General features: G+C 39.3%; 3 protein-coding genes across 8 annotated transcripts; 1 reads left to right on the plus strand and 2 right to left on the minus strand.

Moving 5' to 3' along the window:
• Positions 1-512: 512 nt before the first annotated feature.
• ppp1r3da (protein phosphatase 1, regulatory subunit 3Da) lies at positions 513-3059 on the minus strand. Of its 4 annotated transcripts, none has more exons than XM_086141469.1 (2): positions 2971-3059; positions 513-2385 (listed from the first exon to the last, which is right to left on the minus strand). In XM_086141469.1, exon 2 carries the CDS (start codon positions 2355-2357, stop codon positions 1434-1436), a length of 924 nt encoding a protein of 307 aa, XP_085997595.1. In that variant the 5' UTR covers positions 2358-2385; positions 2971-3059; the 3' UTR covers positions 513-1433. The 4 variants fall into 4 exon arrangements, with proteins under 4 accessions (XP_085997595.1, XP_085997592.1, XP_085997593.1 ...); XM_086141466.1 differs by having other exon boundaries at positions 2878-3014; XM_086141467.1 differs by lacking the exon at positions 2971-3059 and adding an exon at positions 2811-2829.
• A 51-nt stretch (positions 3060-3110) lies between these two features.
• fam217ba (family with sequence similarity 217 member Ba) lies at positions 3111-6973 on the plus strand. Its single transcript, XM_086141464.1, has 4 exons — positions 3111-3620; positions 3740-3845; positions 3976-4040; positions 4147-6973. Exons 1-4 carry the CDS (start codon positions 3514-3516, stop codon positions 5573-5575), a joined length of 1707 nt encoding a protein of 568 aa, XP_085997590.1. The 5' UTR covers positions 3111-3513; the 3' UTR covers positions 5576-6973.
• Positions 6974-7091: 118 nt separating this feature from the next.
• On the minus strand, positions 7092-13542 carry ttll9 (tubulin tyrosine ligase-like family, member 9). 3 transcript variants are annotated; one of them, XM_086141620.1, is made up of 15 exons: positions 13432-13542; positions 13240-13286; positions 13051-13131; positions 11605-11697; positions 11410-11476; positions 11107-11292; positions 10883-10951; positions 10680-10770; positions 9428-9468; positions 9236-9323; positions 9011-9069; positions 8671-8867; positions 8196-8309; positions 7468-7592; positions 7092-7295 (listed from the first exon to the last, which is right to left on the minus strand). In XM_086141620.1, the coding sequence occupies exons 1-15, from the start codon at positions 13444-13446 to the stop codon at positions 7222-7224; spliced, it is 1347 nt and encodes a 448-aa protein (XP_085997746.1). In that variant the 5' UTR covers positions 13447-13542; the 3' UTR covers positions 7092-7221. The 3 variants fall into 3 exon arrangements, with proteins under 3 accessions (XP_085997746.1, XP_085997745.1, XP_085997747.1); XM_086141619.1 differs by having other exon boundaries at positions 11410-11521; XM_086141621.1 differs by lacking the exon at positions 13051-13131 and having other exon boundaries at positions 11410-11521.
• Between the last annotated feature and the right edge of the window lie 8426 nt (positions 13543-21968).

Genomic DNA, 21968 nt, shown 5'->3' on the forward strand with positions numbered 1-21968 from the left:
GACTATATTTATAAGTAGATATGATTGAGTTACTTTGAGAGCGCGGGTGTGACATTGATGCTAACCATGTATTAGCCAATTTTCCCGGACACTTACTGACTAGCTGTTTTGACGACGACTAAAAGGGTAATGGCCGACAACTAGTAAAATAAAATTCACCAAATATGGCTGTTGAATATTGTTTACTTTACACATTAGTGAAATTTCCAAGATGGGCGAAAGTTTACATTAACTATAATGTATCTCTGATGATGGAGATTAACTGATTTTCCACAAGTGCGCAGGTGTGTCGTCAATGCTAACGTTAGCTGCGATCATACTCTGGTTGATTTCTAAATAAAACTTTACGTAATAGCTTATTTTACTTAATACTTAGGTTTAACAATAACACAACGTGACACTTACTGTGGAGTCAAACAACTCAAACAATGCATTCTAGTCATATGTATCTTTCTCGTTATTTTAATTTAGTTTTTGTTGGATGGGCCATGCACATACGGACACGTAGTTCAGAGCAGCGTTGCCAGATAAACTCCGAGTTTTCTGCCGAGTCACCACTTAAAACTCAATTCCATAAAATCCCGCCCAGAACTTCACCTGGACAGAAATTGGTATAAACTGGCAAATATTTGCTTGTGTTTTACCATAGCTTATGTTCTATAGCCATTTACGACGGTTTCCTCGGTAAGCTTGCGACCACAATATTTAAAAATACACCAAAAGCAACAGTTTTCATATCCTCAGCCCCAATGTGTTTTTTTCTATCTGAACGTAATCAAAAAAGCTGCAAATCCACCCAATCTGGCAACGCCGCTTCAGAGTCCGACACCCTGAAGAGCCGCTGAAGCACGACCAGGTAATCCCCAGTTACAGTAATACCAAGACAAATCTAACTGGTGTGCAATTGGCTTTTTATTATCAACACTAACAAAGATAGAAATTTCTTGACGGTTAAAAGACCTTTTAATACAGAGCATTTATTAGCTGTTTAAGCATTTGTAAATAATAAAAAAAAAAAAAAAAACTCACGTATACAACAGAATAGATACGTAAACTGATCGTAAAAAAGGGTGGATTAACTATCATTTGTGTTCATTTTACCTTCTTGCCCCCCCCATACATACTTATTTCTCATGTACCCAGTATTTCGGTGTTTGCCTTTTTGTCACATGACTAAAGTACAGGTTTATCCAATAATCTTGCAAACCAAACATAGTGTGTGACTTAAGTGCAACTGAAAATAGTAAAGTGAAAAAGCAAGTGCACTTAGTGTTTGGTACTTTCCCTTTCGCTAAGTGTGCAGAGTCCAGGGTTTATCTTTGATCTCTTTGGGGTTAAAGAGATAATCTGGCATTCAGACAAATCATGACAAAATGCCATTTTCCCAAATGAAAGTCACCTAACTTGACTTTCTTCTGCATGCAGTTGGCCTCCTAAAAAAAGTGCACCATGCTATCCTCACATTCTTTTGGCACAACAAGCTTGTAGTTGTGGCAGACTAACTTATAATTCTCTCCCCCATTGTTGTCCCAGTATTCAGCCCCACAAACTTTGTACTTTATGGCAAATTCTAAAACTGCTCCTGGGTCCAAGAATGGAGGAACGGGCAGATGAAAACGAAAAGTATCACAGCTTAGTTGACCCCCTCCTCCTTCCCAGGTCCTGGTGATCGTGGAAAGCCAAGAGGCTTTTATTTCTGAGAAGCTCTTCCAGTTTGTAAATGAATAGCGGGCCGTTACATCTTTCTCAAAGTCCAGATTGAGGACCTGTGTGATTCCGATGACACCGAGTTCAAAACAGAGGACTCTTTCTAGACATACTTTCTGCTCATGGAGGTGATGGAGGAATCCCGGATGGTCGCCTGGATGTTGGGAAAAAACTGGCTTTAGATATGGCAAGGCGATTTCCAAATGCCTACCATCTGTAAACTCTGCTGCCATTAGTAACCGAAAGGTAACATGATGCGGTACAAATGGTTCCTCGCAAGATCTGAAAAGTTTGACGTCTTCTAGGTCAAGCCCTAACGAGTCGACAAATCGAACGCCGACATGTTTGCACGGCCTCCTCTTCTGTGTGGCAGGGGGAAGAGAGTGCGATCGTTGTCGGATGATGGGCTTCGGAGTGGGTTCGCAGGACAGACTGCGGTGGAGCTCCTTCGGCTTTGCCGCAGACGGTCTCGGGCTTGGGGGACGGATTGGAACCCGCTTCCTCTGTATATTAGATTTATCATTTGCCAGCATTTCCGTCAAGTTGAGAGTCAAGCTGGGCCTTGAGACATTTCTGCAAGAACTAGACACTTGCTGTTCGCACTTTGTTGGATAAATCCTCTCCTTCCCAATAAACCATCCATTATCCATGGTCTTTGAGAAGTGCTGTCCTACTCACCTGGAAAATATTTGAAAGCACAATTAGACATTATGTAAATAGAATACACTCAACTCAATAGCGTTCCGATCCAGCTGACAATCCCCTTGTTTGCATGGTATTGGCAGCGTATAGAAAATCACAGCTGCAAAGTAGGCGTGTACAGGAGGACTACGTGCAGGACTGCATATCTGTCTTAAGCTATTGCTCAGATTGTATTTCAGATGATTAAATAGAACGATGCGTAGATATTCCCTTACCATAGAAGGACGCGAAGAGTTATATCTCATCTAAAGTCGTAGGTTGGAGCCACATCTTTAGCCTCAATTTAAAGGGGTAAATTCAATTGCGCGTTTTCGGAAATTATAAATTCTGCGCTACTGTCCGCAGGTATGTGACCCGATTTATAACTCAAGTTCACCCTCGAAACCCTGCAGTAAACTCACATGTATGCGTCAACTATTGGTGATATCAGCTCACTAGTGCGCAGTTAGTAGGAAGCTGTAAACAAACCTCAGGACTCTCGACGTTGTATGGGAGATCGAGTCGTTTCACATTAATAGTCACATGTAAATATACAAATGCACTATTTTTTTCAAAACTCACGGAATTTCCATTGTCTGGGTCATTTCAAAATGATTCATTAATGATAGTTGTACTCAGCGAAGGGGAGGAGAATATGTCATTTGAGAAAGCGACGGACATGACTGCACTTCATGTCCCGTGATGCACCGCGGCAATGCGCGTCGACCAGCGGCGAGCCAGCCAGCGGCAGGTAAACAAACCCATCTTCCACCGATGCAGAGCCGAACAAAGCGTGAGCGGTGCCCGGTCGTCTTTGTTTGTATTTTTTATGGCCAAAACGGGGAAATTCCCAAGACGGGAAACGTTGTACTGTCAATTTGTTATTTAAATAACAGCCGCAAGAGAAGCAGGGAGGCGGATGGACGGAACCAATTCACCAGCGTGAACACCGATTGTCGACATTAGTGCATGATGCATTGCAGCATTTGGGTAAAAAAATGGGTGATATAATCTCCATTATCAGAGCCGATGAGCTGATCCGGAATAGTTAACGGTTGCTCCTCGGCTGTAGTGTTATTTGATTTTGCTGGACTCAAATGAACATCTACTCTGGCGACCTGCAACATGGGACCCATCATGCAGGAATACACCGCATCCACGCCAATGAAACGCGTCGTCTCCAAGGAGAAAATACGGGTAAAAAATGCTGAAAACAGTGGACCAGTAACCAGGTAAAATCTTTTATTTATTTTCTCAATCGACACTCTTTGGATCCAAAATGAAATCGTCCGGTTTGTCTAACGCGAAGGTTGAAACGCGAGCCTGACATTTGAGTGTCATGTTTCCACAGTTCTAAGAAAGGTAATAAGATGAGGAACGCAGCGGGCCAAATGAAAAATGGCCTCCCAGGGACAGGTCAGGATAAGGACACAGTGGCATCATTGCAGGGTGGCAGGGTAAGTTGGTGGAATTACCTGATAAATAAGGCTACATATTTTAATTATTGTCCACTCACTCAGTATATTGTTGCTGGTTTTAAACACGTGCCCCACACACTGTCAAACACATGACATGTTTGTGACACAGGGTACACAGCCCAAATGTGGCAGGCTAAAATCTGGTGCCACCTGGAACTCGAGCAAAGTCTCAAGGTATGTATGGAAAGAAGCAGCTTTACTGATACGCGTGGGGAGCAGACTGCAGTAAAAACCCAGAATCTCAAATAGCTTTCTTGTATAATCATCTTTTTCTTTTCAGCCCGGATGAAGAGAGAGATGTAAGGCCTCAGCTCCGTCAACCCTCATCTACTAACAAAAAAGAAGAAAAGAGAGACAACCAACGGCAGTCGCTACGAAAAAATGAACAGCAACACAATCGTGGAGCAACGGGGAAAAATCGCCGAGCTCTCTCCCTGCCCCTTTCTCCAATTTCAGGGCTTCGACACATGCCAGCACACCCCGTAATGCACTCACCAGCACCTACTCCTGAGGTGTTAGCCCAGCACTTCAACCAAAAAGATGAGGACACTGACAGTGCGAGTGATCTATCAGACTCAGAGAGGTTGCCTGTTCTACCGTCTCCCTGTACCCCCTGCACCCCTCCTCACCTCAACCTCCGGGCCGAAGTCATCAACACCAATGACTTTCCCCCAGACTTCCCTGGACCCCGTGGGATTGTGGGTGATGAAGCAGAGAATGACAAACCTTGCTACAGTTACCCAGACTTTCTGCCTCCCCCGTTCAACAGCTGGAGCCTCAGACAGCTTGCCGTGTTCCTTCACACAGAGGGCCGTGGGGCCCCTCGCCCAAAGCCAGTGGGACCGTTAGAAAAGTATCTGGAAAGGCTGTTGCACTTGGAGTGGCTCCAGATCCAAACAGTGCAGGCTGAGACTAACCGCCCACCGGGGACGCGTACGAGACCCCAGAGCTTCCCCTCGGTTAATAACGCTCATCCTCCCAGGCCTCACACGGCCCCGCCATCCCGCCTCAACTCCCCAAAAGGGCTCAAACAAAGCCAGCGAAGCTTCCCATTTGCACCTGTCAACAATCCACCATCACCTGCCTCTGCCCAGCACCAACTCTCCCGCTTTCCAGTGTGCCCTCACTGTCACATCCGCTATCCACTGTGCAATGGAAGCTGCTCTGCTTATGCTTACCAGCGCCACTCACGACTTAGTCCGCTACTTGAGCGTAGAGCCCGATCTGGAGCTCCCGCAAAGAGAAGCAGCAGTGAGACTCGTGAAACATCCAAAGAAGGAAGAAGTCCAGGTGGACAAGGCGGAGGAGGACTTCACACCCCCGTTAGCCCTTCGTCTGGAAGGAATCATCTACGACACATGCAGGCTACAGGCAATGCACGGAAGCAGCTGCAAGAATCTGGGCCGAATCCAAACGGTAGAGGTCAAATGAGGAAGAGCCGTGTCAGAGCCAACTCGGAAACAGATGCGAAAAAGGAACCCGGTTGTCTTAGATCGGCTGCTGCAGAGAAACATGTTTTTGCTGTAAGCAAGAAAGAGGTAATCACCGCAAAGAGGGGAGAGAAGGACTGGCAGAGGACAGAGGCAGGAGGTCATGCCTCGAAGGCTACTGTAAAGAGAGCTGCTAGAGAGGTGCAGTCTCTGCCCAAAGAATCGCTTGGCAGCAAGCAGAACGGCAAAACAAAAAACGTGCACTTTGTTGCAAAGTAACCCCGATATAACTTGTAGGGTCACTTTACTCATTGTTTACTCACTACAGGATTGAACCTATGCTTGCTTTCTGTGTATTTTGTGTATAACTGTTGTGCAGCAGTCTAAATAGGTTTGTGATCTACAGCCTTCAAAAGGTCATAACTCGGTTTTAGCAGCTAGTGTAAGGATATAACAGCAATTATTTTAAAAAAAGTATGTCTTTAAAATAGAACATTAATGCACATTGGAAGTAGTGTATAATTACATGTATAGTATATAACAACAATCTTAATTATAGACTATCTATTGGAAGAAATGTTTCTCTGATGTAGAAGTCTAAAAAAACCCAAACATTTCATTTTAGCAGAATCTTATTGCACTCCAGCCATCTCAGTATCCTAACATTAGATTAGGCATTAATAATACCACTGGGCAAGTTTCAGTTTGAGATCTGATAATGAAGGCAAGTAGTCATCGTCACATTTTACTCATACATATAATGATAACCATTTAAGTGGAAGTTTTGGTGTTGGATTTTTTTGAGTTTCAGCGCTTTTACTTAATTTGACGTTGCAATGATTTTCTTTTTTTCTTTGAGTCTCATATAAAAGACAATTTTTGTTCTTGCAACTTCGGCTGATAAGGAGGTACAATAAATGGTGTTGTGCTGCAGTAATGTACATTTCTTTCAGATATACTTGTGCAATGGTTAAAAACTTTTGGTTACAAGGGCTTTTCATGTTTGAACAGCTTGAATTGTAGTTTATGAAAAATAGCCTGTATTTTGCATAGAGCCGAGCTCTTTCTATCATTGAAGACAGTGTAATGTTTGCTACGAATGTAAATGCATATTTTTCCAAATTTTATATACCATAGTTATATTTATGAAAAGTGTTGTGATGAAACCGTATTCATCATTCTTCATGAGTATGTTAACATTGTCATCATTTTCAAGAAAAATTGTTTGTAAAAGAGCTGAATGTAACTTTATGCCTATTGTACTGTACCATTTGACAGTCAAGTGATTTAATAGAGTTCAACTCAACATATCTGTAAAGAGTATATAATGATGATTTGATTTTATACATTTCTCCTCCCATTTTCAACTGCATACTTGAAGTCTGTTGAACACTGTGTTTACATTTGCATCTATTATTTATTTACTTTTTATTTCACACTTGCACTTGATTCATGGAATCATAACTTCAATGTAAATACTGTGATATGCATTCAGATTGCTCTGTACACTTGATATTTATGTAAAAAATTTAAGCCATAGGTAATGGGCCAGGAGTGGTGACTTTACTGTAAATGTACATTATGATGACATGCACGCAGAAAGATTGTGTTATGTATTTTCTCAATGTTGTATGCAGATATTTGTAAGGCATAGAAATAAATGTTTTGGACTCTTAAGTGTCAGTGATGTGTTTCCTTTTTTGCCGAGTCACCAGTCTAATGAAAAAAATGCATAACTTTATTGATGAGACAAACACAGAGAACCAACATTCATATGGGCTGTCGGCATGCCAATATGCTTTTTGCACACGTATATTTATTTTTGTTTACCCGCACTTGTCTGCTTCCAGACTCACAGATGCCAGTATGATTAAAAGGTCCTGCATATGGACCACTACAGTGGCAGGACATCAGGTTGGTGAGAATTACTGTTTTCTCCTCTGGCATGGAAATGGTTTGAACAGTTGACGGAGCTGCTTATCTCTGTCATTCACACACCCTGCAACAAAATGCAGGTGATATTTTAATGTATTTAGTGGGGATCCAGGTCTTTAACTCCTTATCCTTCATGAATTATGCATATTTATATGTCATTAAGCTGTGTTATTTTTAAAACCTCAATAAGGAGAATTATTTAAACACAATCAATTCATTAACAAATGTTGATCTACCTAAGTGTGTGTTGGCAGTGAAACTTGGGCTGCCAAGTGTTTCTTGGTTGACGTCCTCTCGATACACTGGTCCATCATTCCACATGAGATCGTATCCACCCACCCTCTTCTCTATGCCAGTCAACCTAATGAGATACATCAAATTAACAAAAACTCCCAAGTGGCTTTCCAAAATACATTAGAAAAAGAAATGAAACCCTTTATCTTCTCTTATAGTACTTCAATAGCTGGTACAGATCTAATGTATAAAAATGAGGGCCGCAGAAGAACATTTTAGAGATTATTCTTTTGATCCCAGAAAGACCTCCCACCCTTCTTTCAAATTAGGAGAGATGAAAGTGAGGTCTTTCTGAGGGCATTCGGAAGTCTTTAAAAAGAAGTTCTGCAATACTGGCTTTATATTGAAATGCATAATTCATTTTATTGTTGATCTTTAATCTGACAGGCTCCACCATCCCCTGCCACTCTGAGTACAGGATAAGTGGCAGATGATGGACGGATAGACGGATGGATTGATCTCAAATCTGAATTTAAAGACACTGATAAAAATATATGTAAACACATTATTATGTTATATGTTTCCTCCTTATGGACATCATGACTAAAAATTGTTGAAAGTCTCTTCATGAAAGAAAAATTGAATATGGTCTTTAGCCAATCTTTAAAGTCCTAGGAAATACTGATAAAAGAAGAAAAGAGTTGACCGAAGAAAGAGTTGTTTTTTTTACCTTCCCTCCATATCAACAACATTCAAAGTGTCTTCCAGCAGTCTGTATTTCAACTTGTAATCCTCCGGGCTGCTGGCTGTGTGTGACGGTGAGGCATTCACCTCAATTAACCAGCTGCAAAGAAAGGAGATTGAAGACATTCACTGAATACTCTTTTAAGTATATTTTAGATGACTGATGAGGAAAACCAAAACAGTTTATCAAAACTTTTAGCAAGGAATGTTTTCTAATGTTCTATTTGCACAAGGGCAAAACTGCTTCATCACCTTTTGTCAACAGCAGGATTATATTATACCTGTTGGGTACACCTCTGACCATAAAAGCATAAAAATGTAATTCTCTTGTCTGTGCATGTGCCCCTTTCTTTTCATATTGTGAGGATGAATGCCCTCAAGTTGGTAAGCAAGGGAGCACAATGTATGTGTTTGATATTTCCCCCTTTTGTAAATATTCAGTATACACTGTGCACACTTACGGTTTCAGGTTATGATCCAATAGAATGTCGTAACCGTAAAGTTCAAAGCAGTGTTTGTCATTAATAATGATCTTTTGCACACTCTGTAGACTGCGGACAAAGATGTTATCCATCTCTTTAAACAGGGTCTCTATCATCTCTCTGCCGTGTTTTGCTGTCAGGTATCTTCGAAGTTGCTGAATCTGCCATTTGCACCCCTGCGTGAATGTAAAAAACAAGAGCTAGTTGAAGAGGAAAATTTATATTTTGACAGTCGTGCAGACTGATCATGTCAGATCAATGATCATGATCACACTAGATCATGATCTCTATACAACTATTTCTGGGGGGGTTCAATTACCTTTTCAGGATCGTAGTCAGGTGCAGTTTTTTGAACAGCCACATTGGTGAGGTGCACATCTGAAAAGAAGCACTCAGGACAACTTGGGAACTTTCTTGATGCAACTAAGTCTTGAACAATGATCTCGATTAAAAGTTCAGATGACTGGTGCTTGGTACTAACATAAGAGCTCCGGACTATAAAATTTTTAATGTCAGCACTCAAACTACACCAAAAAACGGATACATTTGTCGTCAATACTACTAAGAGTAAAGCGTGTGCTTGAAAAGCGAGCGAATCCTTCTCGGTACAGCCATGCCTTCAAGGGAATGTACTGCAACAAAAACAACAAAAGCAAACATAACCACACATATTGCTCACAGATGGCATAACATTTACAATCTCAATTATATTGTTATATTTAAAATGAATACATACTGATGTGACCAGCACATAAACCCTGAGATCAAATTTCCTACCTGTAGGGAGAATATATCAAGGGTAAACAAATGGACATACTGTGGGGAGAACAAGTATTTGATACACTGCTGATTTTTCAACTTTTCCCACTTGGAAAGCATGTAGAGGTCTGTAATTTTTATCATAGGTACTCTGTCAGTGACGGAATCTAAAATAAAAATCCAGAAAATCACATTGTATGATTTTTAAGTAACTAATTTGCATTTTATTGCACGACATAAGCGTTTGATACATCAGAAACAGAACTTAATATTTGGTACAGAAACCTTTCTTGGGAATTACAGAGAGCAGATGTTTCCTGTAGTTCTTGACCAGGTTTGCACACACTGCAGCAGGGATTTTGGCCCACTCTTCCATACAGAACTTCTCCAGATCCTTCAGGTTTCGGGGCAGTCACTGGGCAATATAGGCTTTTAGCTGCCTCAAAAGATTTTCAAAGATTTGCAGGATTTTAATCCATGACGGTGCTACTAATAGTTTTCTTTGAGACTGTGGTTCAGATTTCTTGAGGTCGTTGATCAGGTCCAGCCATGTAGTTCTGGGCTGATCCCTCACCTTCTTCATGATCATTGATTCCCTGCGAGGTGAGATCTTGCATGGAGCCCCAGACCGAGGTAGATTGACCGTCATCTTCTTCCATTTTCTAATAATTGTACCCACAGTCATTGCCTTCTCACCAAGCTGCTTGCCTATTGTCATGTAGCCCATGCCAGGCTTGTGTAGATCTACTTTTATCCCTGATGTCCTGTCACAGCTCTCTGGTCTTGGCCATTGTGGAGAGGTTGGAGTTTGTTTGATTGAGTGTGTGGACAGGTGTCTTTTATACAGGTAACAAGGTCAAACTGGTGCAGTTAATACAGTAACGAGTGGAGAGCAGGAGGAATTCTTAAAGCAGAACTAACAGGTCTGTGAGAGCTGTCATTCTTACCGGTTGGTAGGTGATCAAATACTTGTCATGCAATAAAAAGCAAATTAACTGTTTAAAAATCATACAATGTTATTTTCTGGATTTTTGTCTTAGATTCTGTCACTCAAGATTGAAGAGTACCTATGATAAAATTACAGACCTCTACATGCTTTGTAACTGGGAAAAGCTGAAAAATCAGCATTGTGTCAAACATTTGTTCTCCCCGCTGTATGTTAATATTACTCTATTTACCTTTATTGTTTGATGTGAGTGACAAATGTATATATTTGATCCAAACATTACCATTAATTAGGTAAGGGTTCTCTATATAGCGTTGTGCCACATAGCTTTCCACTTGAACAGCTTCCTTCTGTTCCTCTGACCGCGCACCATCCTGTTGAAATCCTGTATTATTAATGTGAACAAGTGTGTATCATATTTGTTTGTGTATTGTACTTTGTTTGTGTATTGTTACTTATAATTAAGTTACAAAAGCTGTGCAGCACCTTTTTCCAATCTATGATATCTTTCAATTTCCTGAAGAGAAAGATGCCTTTGCCCTGGGATTTTCCTACCTATGAAAAAAATAAAACAATTATTATTGTTTGATGACGTTACCTATATTTATATATATATATATATATATATATATATGAGTTAAATATGGAATAGTAATTGCCAGACTTTCTTAACAAAGTCACATTACTATTGAATCACAATTTCAGCTGACCGGCTTCATGATCCAGGTGCTGCCAGGGCTTCTTTTGAACTCCTCTACAAAGAGATGATACTCGCTGGGGAGTGCAAAGGTGCAGGGGAAAAAATCACATTTCTTAGCTTCCTCTCGACCTACATCCTTCTCAACATTTTTCCGGTATCTTTTTAGGTTTTTCACCATAAGGTTTTTGCGAGTCAGCTAAAACATGAAAACACAGAAAGAGGGGATAATACAAGAGCTTTCAATATAATGATAGACGTGTATTAGTTGGAAAATAGACTTTAAACTCTGTTTGCAAGACCTGTGTTGGCTCACCTCATAATGGTTTCGAAAATGGTTTATCCTGACATGTTCCTCCATGAATGAATGATCGAAATTTTCCCTGAGCCAACCCACGTCACACCAGTTGAAGTCCCATTCATCATCGCTGTAAGATAAAGGAGCAGATACTAATTTAATCAACCGACAAACCAGATAATCTGATAATAATAACAAGCCAATGCAACTCACTCTTTTACTTCGACCCAGCTTGGTCTTTGGCGCAGGACATCTTGAATGGTGCTGACAAGTCCACACTTGTAATACACACAATTTCTTCCCTCCCTGTTGAGATGTGATAACTTAAAAGCATTCATAACCAATGTATACATTGCAGAGAGCAGCAGAGACAAAAAGACAAATTAAAGATGATACCCGACCCAAACATAGCATGTTCACATGTTGCTGCTGGCATTCGTAGGGAACATTTCTTCAGGCTATTAAAGTCCACTATTTATCTGATATAACTTATAGGAATATAAGAATATATAAAAAGTCATGTTCTTAGTCCATGTGCCATCAAATACCCTTATATCTGTGAATAGGATATAAGTGTAGTTTAATTAGCAATGTCGGATTAAAATATTTTATCGTAACAACAGGGAAAGTAATAACAATAACAAATGCAATAATACTATAAATACTGCAATTTCTAATAATAATAATTATTATTATTATTATAATAATGATAATGATGAATGTAGCCTCAGCTGGGCAACGCAGCCTCATTGGGGCACAAGCAAGTGTCTCTCTGATCCCAAGGCTGGAAATTGCAGAGGGTTGCATCAGGAAAGGCATCCGGCGTTGAACTTGTGCCAAAACCAAATATACGAATTGAACCTTAGAATCTCATACAAGATCGGTCGAGACCTGGGTTAACAACAACCGCCATTGGTGCCGATAACCTACAGGGTACCAGTAGATATTGGGCTACTACGGGTCGAAAAAAGAAAGGAGGAAGGCGTGTTTGGAATCAGAGAGAGAACAGGAAAGGCAAGAGTTTGGGACTTTGAGTAGGAACATTGACTATTGGGACAATGACAGGAAAAGGTAGATGTTTGGTTGACATGATGTAGAGAAGGAAAGTGGATATTCTGTGTGTCCAGGAGACCAGGTGGAAAGGTAGTAAGGCCAGAAGCATAGGAGCAGGTTTTAAGTTGTACTATAATGGTACTGACAAGAAGAGAAATGGAGTATGAGTTATCTTGGAGGAAGAGTTTGTTAGGAATGTTCTGGAAGTGAAAAGGATGTCAGATAGACTTATGAGTCTGAGACTGGAAATTGAAGGTATAATGCTCAATGTTATTAGTGGCTATGCCCCACAAGGGGGATGTAAGCTAGAGGAGAAGGAGAAGTTCTGAAATGAGTTCTGAAAATGAGATGAAGTGATGCAGAATATCCACAGAGGTGAGAGAGTGGTAATTGGTGCGGACTTCAATGTTGGTGCAGGCAGCAGAGGGGATGAAGAAGTGATGGGCAGGTTTGATATCCAGGATAGAAACACAGATGGTGAAAGGATGGTAATGGCTGTAGTGGATACTTTTTTCAAGAAAAAAACAGGAACATAGGGTAACTTATAAAAGCGGAGGTAGGAACACGCGGGTAGACTACATCTTGTATAGACTAAAGGTAGGTAACCTGAAGGAGATCAGTGACTGCAAAGTATTGGTAAGTGGGAGTGCAGCCAGACAGCATAGGAAAGCTGTTTGTCGGATGACTCTGGTGACAAGGAAGACATAATAATAATAATAATAATAATAATAATAATAATAATAATAATAATAATAGCCTTTAAAAACCTTAAAAAGGCTTAAAAATAACACTCACCGCTCCTCATTTTTGCCACAATCACTGGAATGTTTGAATCCGGAAGTCTGCAAAAGTGTAGAAAGGAAAAGACCAAAAAGGTACTCTTGCTGTGTTTGTAGCCATTAGTAAATTGATACTTTGCTAGCGGGCTAAGCTAGTTATGTTTCCTCTTTCCTTGTAGAAATACCAAAAACAAACCTTTTCACGTACCTTACACTTTGACATGGGCAGGTAAAGTGTTACGTTTTTTCTATATTTAAGGATATATTGCAGAGAACAGCCTCGCGGAAGGTTCTACTACCGAGGTTTAAAATGTCTGATGACGATGTTGTCATGGTAACGACACAACTCAATAAATTGGGTGACAGCATTATCCGATTTAATGATCGTTTATTTCTAATGAGACTTTCTAAAACCTGTTTCGCAGTAGTTATAAACATGAAATACGACTATATATGTGTCAGCCAGCTACTATAATTCATATCAAGAGAAATTACACACTTAATATACACGAATGCTTTCCCTACTATTAGCAAGGTGAGGGATATTCATTATTATATTTGTCATCAAACATTATTTTCCAGTCATTCGCTTTTTCACTTTTTATCACTCCCGTCATAAAGTGATTTAATGCCGGTTTATTTCTGGTATAATTACAGGTCCAATGATTAATTTTCAATACAGACAGATGTACTGTATTAAATTACAAAATATAACTATTGCTCATTAAAATATTTGAGATGTAACAATTCTAATATTTAGCAGCGTGAAACAGTATGTGTTGAATGTACCTGAGAATATTGCTGTGCAAGTAAACTATAACGAATTAGGTAAAGACAAAATTAGACGTCTTGGAGACTTGAAATGCTTGGATTTAAAGCAACCTTGCCAGCCTTCAACAGTGTTGCAAGTTTACCACTTGGTGTCATCAGACCCTCATGTAATGTGCAATGAGCCCCCCGCTGGCCCCCATGTTGCAGCTCAACTATATATTCAAGGGCTTTAACTTTATTAGAAAAATTACAATATCCAGTGTTGGCTTTTCTGTATTGTCCTCGTTAAATGGTCGGAGATTAGAAATATTTACTAAATCTTAATATTGTGTATTAAAAATTAAGCCATTTGATTCACCTTTGCAGAAAATAAGTTGTACTAATAATAATATGTTAACTTCTACCCTCTCAGGGATGCCCAGACGGCCTCCCTTCTTCAACCTATATAAGTTGAAATGATTTTACCAAGTAAAAATTTTTAATCTATGGTTTAGAGCCCAATTCAGTTCAATGAGAGTAGAGTATACTTTTATTGTATGTTTATTGTCAGTGTCTAGACTCTGGCATTTTCTATGTTATTTAGGATGACAAAATATGCCTGCAGGAGAATGTTTGCAGTCAGTGATTTACCGAGACAGGAGGATTAGAAAGGAAAACTGTAGAGCCTTGAGGTAAAGTGCTGGGTCGGCTACATGAGGTCTTTAGCAGGACTTGAGGCGCTTGTAACGCAGGTGGTCCTGGTCCTATGCAAATCAACAGTGGCATCATCAGTTAGGATGTTTTTGAGTAACTTGTGGAAAATTACTCCCATCCAGGTACTGACCATGCCACAATTATCTTTAGCATATATTCCATGTAAAGTACGTATTCATGCATGTAATAACAAACCCCACCAACAATGTCATACTAAGACACACAAACACATACTAGAAAATGAAAGGAAAATGTTACATACATATATACACACAAACCAACTTTTGAATGTATTGCTATCCCACGTATATAACTGAACATAACTTCTATCTCTTCACAAAATGTATATATTTGTTTTAACTTGTCAGGGCCAATATGGTGTACAAAACTCTTTCAATTGACTTTTAATTTATGGTTTGGTTAGTTACCAAAGTCTGCAAATATAAAGATAATTGACTGACTGCAGAAAGTTATTGGGCGCAATACTCCATGAGATAAGTCAAGACCCAATTTCCTCCTCAACCTGCATGTAAGCAGCTACAATTATGAGCTTAAATATTGTCTTCATGTCTTCATGTCCATGAAATGTCTGGAACAAACATACCATATGTTTGGAAAAGCTCAATTTTTAATTTAATCCCAATTCATCATGTTTCATGTTGACATCAGTATTCTTCTTTAGTGGGTCTAGCATTGGAAAAAATGCGCTTCCATCTAATTTGCTGGACATAAGTTGAACAAGTTTGTGAGATTTTCATTTAAAAGTATGCCAGAAAAACATATCATATCCTACCATAATTGCCTGAAATAAACGAACATAAAATCCCCAAGGATTAAGATGATGAAAGGGAGAATTGAATTACTTTTTATATTGTAATAATCATCAGAGCATTTGATTTTTCAGCTGCATAATAATCCAGAAAATAAATGATTTCTGAAAGACTGAACATACCAGTGTATGCAAAGACAAATGTTATTGGACACAATTGTGATGATATTTCTCACGTAAATATGTTTGCATTTGTAATCAAAATCAGCTCTATAGTCCAAGTATGTGAACACATACTTACACAAGTAGTCATTTTATCAAAATCAGGCACACAGTAACATATGATGGCTGTTATGTAAAGCTCAGAAATCAAGGATGAACTTATAACTTATGCTAAGCCATTGGACATGTCCAGATTTTCATGATATACATAACAGTTAGCCGGTGGACTTTCGAGGCAGCAAGCAATTGGGATCATACACTTTCCTAGCCTCTATAATTAGTTACAGAGCGAACTGGGTGACAATCTCTCTGCAAGTTTTTTTTAATTTCATTTTGTGGCACATTTTGTCTTTGCAGCATTTTTATGATTTGCAGTCAACCCTCCAGAGATTTCTCTCATAGTAGCCCAACCTTATTAAGCCTGTAATTTTGGCTAACTGCTCTTCTCCTCATCCAGCATGACCAAAACCGATGTTGAAATTGTTTTTTCTTCAGTATAAAAACCTTTTTCTTCTAATTATTTAGAGAAAATAAAACAAGTGATCCAGTGGCTGTGAAGAACAACTTTATACTTTAAGATTGTCAGTTTAAATCAATGTATCTTTTACTAGCCTTGTTTGTTTGCAAATGCCAATTCTACCACATCGTGATTTTCGTCATAAATCACCCTCACCGTTAAACATCTCACAGGTCATACAATTTCCAGTAAATTCATCAGTCATAATAAACCATGTGCTCCACAACAGTGACCACAAAGCAGAAGACCTGTGGTGTCCAGATGCATCAGCTGTTAGTCATCATGTAGGCATTTTTCTTCCTTTTGTATGATAAACACTGATGATGATCTGTTCAGAACATTACTCCAAGAACTTTGTCTTGGCTTAAATTGCCTCTGCTGGGCCAACACCCCATTCCTCTCCACATATTGAGGATATACTGTATCCTATATGTATTATGTATAAGAAATGTATACGAAATGTATTATGTATAAGAAAAGAAAGATAGGGTAAAAATTTAGGACTGTCTTGGTGTGGTTGTGTCAGCTGTAATATTCTTCAACAGTTTATTTTACTGTGGGTTAGACATGGTGAGGTGATTTATTATTCTCATATAGTAAGGTGATATGACTCTGCATGCTCCTGACAAAAATAATATTCCACTAATGTTTGACAAGATGTCAATGGTAAAAAAATGAATTGCCACTTAAATGTTTTTTTGAGATGATGGGCCTAAAAATGAAGAGCATTCCAAGTGTTTTTTTTGTCCTTTTTCGAAAGAGTGCGAGAGCTTTATGTAAGTGTGTGTGCATGTGTGTGTGTGTGTGTCTGTGAAGGTTCTCAGTCAATCGCTGTCTACAAGGTTGGAACTAAGCCAATTTGACAGGGTGTAATTTAATAGATACAATGTGCATATGTATTTTTTTTCTTTGATCTGATGCCTAGAAAAATTTCAACCCATATCTTATTGGCTTATATCTCTGCAGTCTTGAGATGGTAATGTAACCAGTTATTGTTCCTCTGGCCTCACTAGCTTAGCAGTGCGCCAGGTTTAAGTCCACTAATCTGTTGATTTTGTTTCCAATAGCTGTGTCCCAGTGTCAAGCCAGAGTTTGATTGTGATGTGTTTAGCCCTTGCGACTGAACCAAGGTCAAGAATATGCAGCACCCCTGCAAGCAGATGTTGGGAGTCAGAGAGTGTGAATACTATACTGGCCAATATTATGTAAAACCATATGTTTGGGCTTCGTAAGTTAAAATTTGAATGAAAAGAATGAAAGAAGAATGTGACTCTCAGCAGTCGAGGTAACACCAAACAATTTCCTGCTAACAATGTGGCAGGTTCAGGATGGATGCAGTGCTTTTTCATAGTCCATTTAAACAGTAACAGAATGTGGATCCTGCTTAGCAATGCCAAAGATGGTATTACAGAAGATTTATACCACATGTATTGATGCTCATTCTGCACTGAAGCAAAACAGTAAACACATTTGTACTGTGATCACTCAAATCAAGTTACTGTAGCTTTTAAAAAACTTACATTTGTATTCTTCTTCAAAGAATGAGACAGCTTTCGTCTCACAAATAAACGGATGGATACTGTATGTTGCTAAACGTCTCTGTGAAAGGAATCAATATGGAACAAAGGAAACACTCAGACAGATGACTGTGGAAAACACTGCAGGGGTTTTGATTTATGAAACAAAATATTTTTATCGAACATGGGCTCTGATCACAGAAGTACAAGACACCTATTGAGCTGTAAAACTGTCCCTCACAGATTGAATGTTTGATAGTGCTGTAGAGTTCACAAGCAAGTTGAGCTGGTGAGGCTGAAGCGCAAGAGTAGCATAGCGACTACTGTCTCAGGCAGCAGTAGGGTGGCTGGGTAACTTAGCAGATCAGGCCCTAACGTTGTTTCTTCAACGATGCAGGTATACTTCAAGGTTCATGCTTTGAAACTGCTAACAAATTTTCAATAAGCTGAAACTGAGGGGTGACATGGTGGCTCTGTGATAAACACTTTCGCCTCACAGCAAGAACGTCCCTGGTGTTATTCAGACATGGGGCCTTTTGGTGTTCAGTCTGCACGTCCTCCCTGTGGCTCTGTGAGTTTCCTCCAGGCTCTCCAGTTCCTCCCACAGTCCAATGACAGTCAGTTTGTGCTTTGGAAACCCTTAGCTGCCAAGGTGTGTGAAGAGTTGTGTATCTCTTTATGTATACATTTAATAACCAGTCCAGGCTGAACCCTGCCTCTCGTCCAATGACAACTGGGATAGGCTCCCCTTGCGACCGTGGGTGCAGTATCAGAATTATAAGATGATGAATGTGGCTGTGGACGGTAGAAGATGAATGAATGAATGCGTCGAGGCTGATGTTTGGTCCTCGCTTAACTCTGAATCTCATTGTGTTGAAAAAGTAGTGAGTTTCGTCAAGATATGAGTAATTCCATTGGGTGCACAAAATCTTCATGAAGAAAACAATACAGAGGCCATGAAGATGTTGCAGCTCAGTTACATAGACAACCATCATATACAGATCAGAGACTAGGTAGTTTTCAAATAAGTAATGTCCAAAAAAAGGCCGATATGCATTCAGATTAAAGAAATTATTGACCTGAGGAGACGAGAAGCAGTTAACTTGTCAATCAGTTTTTTGTGTCAGCTGACCAGTGCAGGCAGAGTTTTGGGTTAATATAAGATGAAGCAAAAATATTTGTTACTTCCAAGAAATTTGTTGGAAGAGTCTATGGTGACATCCACAAGGGGTCCGGAATGTGTCACGATTTGCTCACGATTTCTCAGTATTTGCAGTCAGAAAAACAACAACTAATTGAGCCCCAAGGGTAAAATATTTAGTTTGCAATGACTAATGGCCCAAAAAAGATTGTTTATTTATGATGATTTAAAACCGTTGTGATCATTAAGAAAGACTTGAGTGCCAAATTTCAAATCTTTTTTTCAATCCTTTTCCCAGCTCCTCACCTTTCCTTTACCCCGCTTGCTTTTTTGCTTTTGTTTAATCTAAGCTATCTATTTAAGATGCAGTCGTAACTACTGTGTAATGTATCTGACATTCAGCAATTTGTGGCATGCATTTATCTGACTTCGCTCAGGTCACATCAGGCTGAACAGGGAAGAAAGATAAATGATTTGTATGCCTGATAGGATGACAGACAGATGACAGAAGCAAAGATGAAGATGGATTTATTTTCAGTCTGTCTTCCTGCCAAAATAAAACAACAATAGGTAATCTGACCACGTTAGTGTCTTTCTGTTTTGATGATAGCTGTAACTCAAAAGGGAGGTAAAACGTCCATGGCCTGATCTGGCAAGTGTGGAGAATTCTGACTGACAGGAGATGTGAAAGCCAATCCACAGATCCAGAGGGTTATATGCAGTTTTATTCAAATCCGCTAACATACCACAGATGGAGGGGATAAACAAGCCAGTTCTACAGCTTAGTGGATGCCTACGATACACTCACCTGCATTTTGGTCGGTGTCCAGTTTAACCCTGTAAACAAAACTCTTAAAATAAAATTAAAGAAAAATCTCGCACAATAGTGCCAATTTTCATATTGACTCATATGGAACAGCAGATTTCACAGATCACTTTATACAAAGTCTGACCTAACATACCTTAAAGCAAGCAAATCTTGTTAATCATAAGCAGTGGGGTTTTTGATAACACAGCTCTGCTTAGGAGAAGAAAAACAGAATCTGGTCTTCATTTATCTGAACTCTCTGGCTTTACGAGTGGAATATGCCCGAGGACTAAGGTACAGAACGGCATAGACCCTGGCCTTGAGGAATTTGTCAGAGGACCCTGCAGACAGGTTGTTTTAGAAGGATAGAAACAGACGTCAAATTGTGATGGTTCTCACTTTCATACCGAAACTTTAAAGCTACGACACCCTATGCTTCTAAGTATGTTAAGACAGACAGGGAACAAAATAAACATGGAAGCAAGATTACATTTATATGCCTATGAATGTCTCAATGAATCACTTTTGACCAATATGTCTACAATAACCAGAGAGATCCTGTGAGGGTGGGTAAAAAAAAAACAACGTTTTCGACAGCTTTCCTTCCCTTCCATCTGATGGCAGTGTAGTAAAGCATTCATGAAAACAGCTACAGTCTGGTGTGGAAGTTCACAGAAAGGTAATTTGATGAATGGGTCTTTTTTGTTTTTTACTAAAACATTGTTATAAACCTGCTGGTAAATTCATAATGTGATTTGAGACGAGCCTTTACAATAACATTTTGCCTTAGGACCTCTGGATGTGGTTGCTGATTTGAATGTCTAATAATGACCACATTACCTTGAACAGCAATGGGATCTTCTTCTGGTGATTCTTCTGCTGTCAGCCTGTAACTGCAGCCATCATCAGTCTGTGCTTATTTTTGCATTCCCTTAAAATACACTCTGGTGTCAGGAGTAAAGGAAATGCTTGATCTTCAGTTGCTGACTGACATGGGGTAGCTGACCTTCCTGGCTCACAACATTCCAATATTTGGACTTAGAAAACTACTTGTTTGTTCTTCTGATATGTGTCATGCCTTCGGGACAGACGGATGAAAATGTATAGTTTTTTGGTTCAGAGCCAACAGCTCATGATCATATAATTTTTGTTGAAGCCAATGGGTTAATTCACATCAAGCTCAACAGTGCATTATTGCTTTTTTTAAATGAACAAATATTAACCGTGCTTTTTTAAAAACATTTTTATTAATTCATATTTATTCTGCCCCATTACATGTGGCTATAGATAGCACAACTGTCCTCATGCGAAGCAGTATTCAATAGCCAAAGCCTGGGAATCATCTTCATATTTGCCGGGAGATCTGTGCCCCATCTGAAATATTTCAAAGTGAAGATTGTATTTGGCTGACTCCAGCTAAACACATGCAGATAATGACACACAATTTCATCTTCAAATTGAAGACACCAGCCTCTTGAAATATGTTTTAAGACTAGACATGTTGACTGTCAGACAAGATGTGAAATCTAAGAAGACAAATAATAAGCCACCAATCTCTTTGAGATAAATGTTTTTTTAAATTTGCTGTATGTATTTATGCTTATATGTATGCATGTAGACCCCTCTCTATATATAGATAGATACAGTTATTCTCTTATCCTTTCTTTCTATCTATCTATCTATCTATCTATCTATCTATCTATCTATCTATCTATCTATCTATCTATCTATCTATCTATCTATCTATCTATCTATCTATCTGTCCGTCCGTCCGTCCGTCCGTCCGTCCGTCCGTCCGTCCATCTATCTATCTATCTATCTATCTATCTATCTATCTATCTATCTATCTATCTATCTATCTATCTATCTATCTATCTATCTATCTATCTATCTATCTATCCATCCATCCATCCATCCATCCATCCATCCATCCATCCATCCATCCATCTATCTATCTATCTATCTATCTATCTATCTATCTATCTATGCAGCTGCACACATATTTTTGAAAATATGTTATTTCTTTTTTTTGACAGCCTGTCAAACACTTGCCATACAATCAAACAACAAATCAGACGGTCTAACAAATGCCATACAAATGACAGGTTGATTTTTAAGCATCATCATTTAAACCACCAACCAACTGCCACTTTTGTTATTTTTGAGAGTACCTCATTTTTTTTAAGGAATCGTTGAAACACTTCTTGTCATTGCAGTCCAGGCAAGCCCAGTCACAGTTGAAACTGATACTTGCTGACATGTACTCTGTCAAACTGTCTGAGGCTGCGCTCCTGGCCTTCACCATGC

This window comes from Fistularia commersonii, chromosome 34, assembly GCF_037954325.1.
Source record: "Fistularia commersonii isolate RoL2024-O1a breed Wild chromosome 34, RoL_Fcom_v1.0, whole genome shotgun sequence".
NCBI classification, from domain to species: domain Eukaryota; kingdom Metazoa; phylum Chordata; class Actinopteri; order Syngnathiformes; family Fistulariidae; genus Fistularia; species Fistularia commersonii.

Coding starts and splice junctions, on each gene's coding strand:
- fam217ba (XM_086141464.1), top strand. CDS start 3,514: ATGGGACCCATCATGCAGGAATACACCGCATCCACGCCAATGAAACGC. Junction 3,621..3,739: donor AACAGTGGACCAGTAACCAG/GTAAAATCTTTT, acceptor ATGTTTCCACAG/TTCTAAGAAAGGTAATAAGA. Junction 3,846..3,975: donor CATCATTGCAGGGTGGCAGG/GTAAGTTGGTGG, acceptor TTTGTGACACAG/GGTACACAGCCCAAATGTGG.
- ppp1r3da (XM_086141469.1), bottom strand. CDS start 2,357: ATGGATAATGGATGGTTTATTGGGAAGGAGAGGATTTATCCAACAAAG.
- ttll9 (XM_086141619.1), bottom strand. Junction 10,952..11,106: donor GCACCTGGATCATGAAGCCG/GTCAGCTGAAAT, acceptor TTTTTTTCATAG/GTAGGAAAATCCCAGGGCAA. Junction 9,070..9,235: donor TAGTAGTATTGACGACAAAT/GTATCCGTTTTT, acceptor GCTTCTTTTCAG/ATGTGCACCTCACCAATGTG.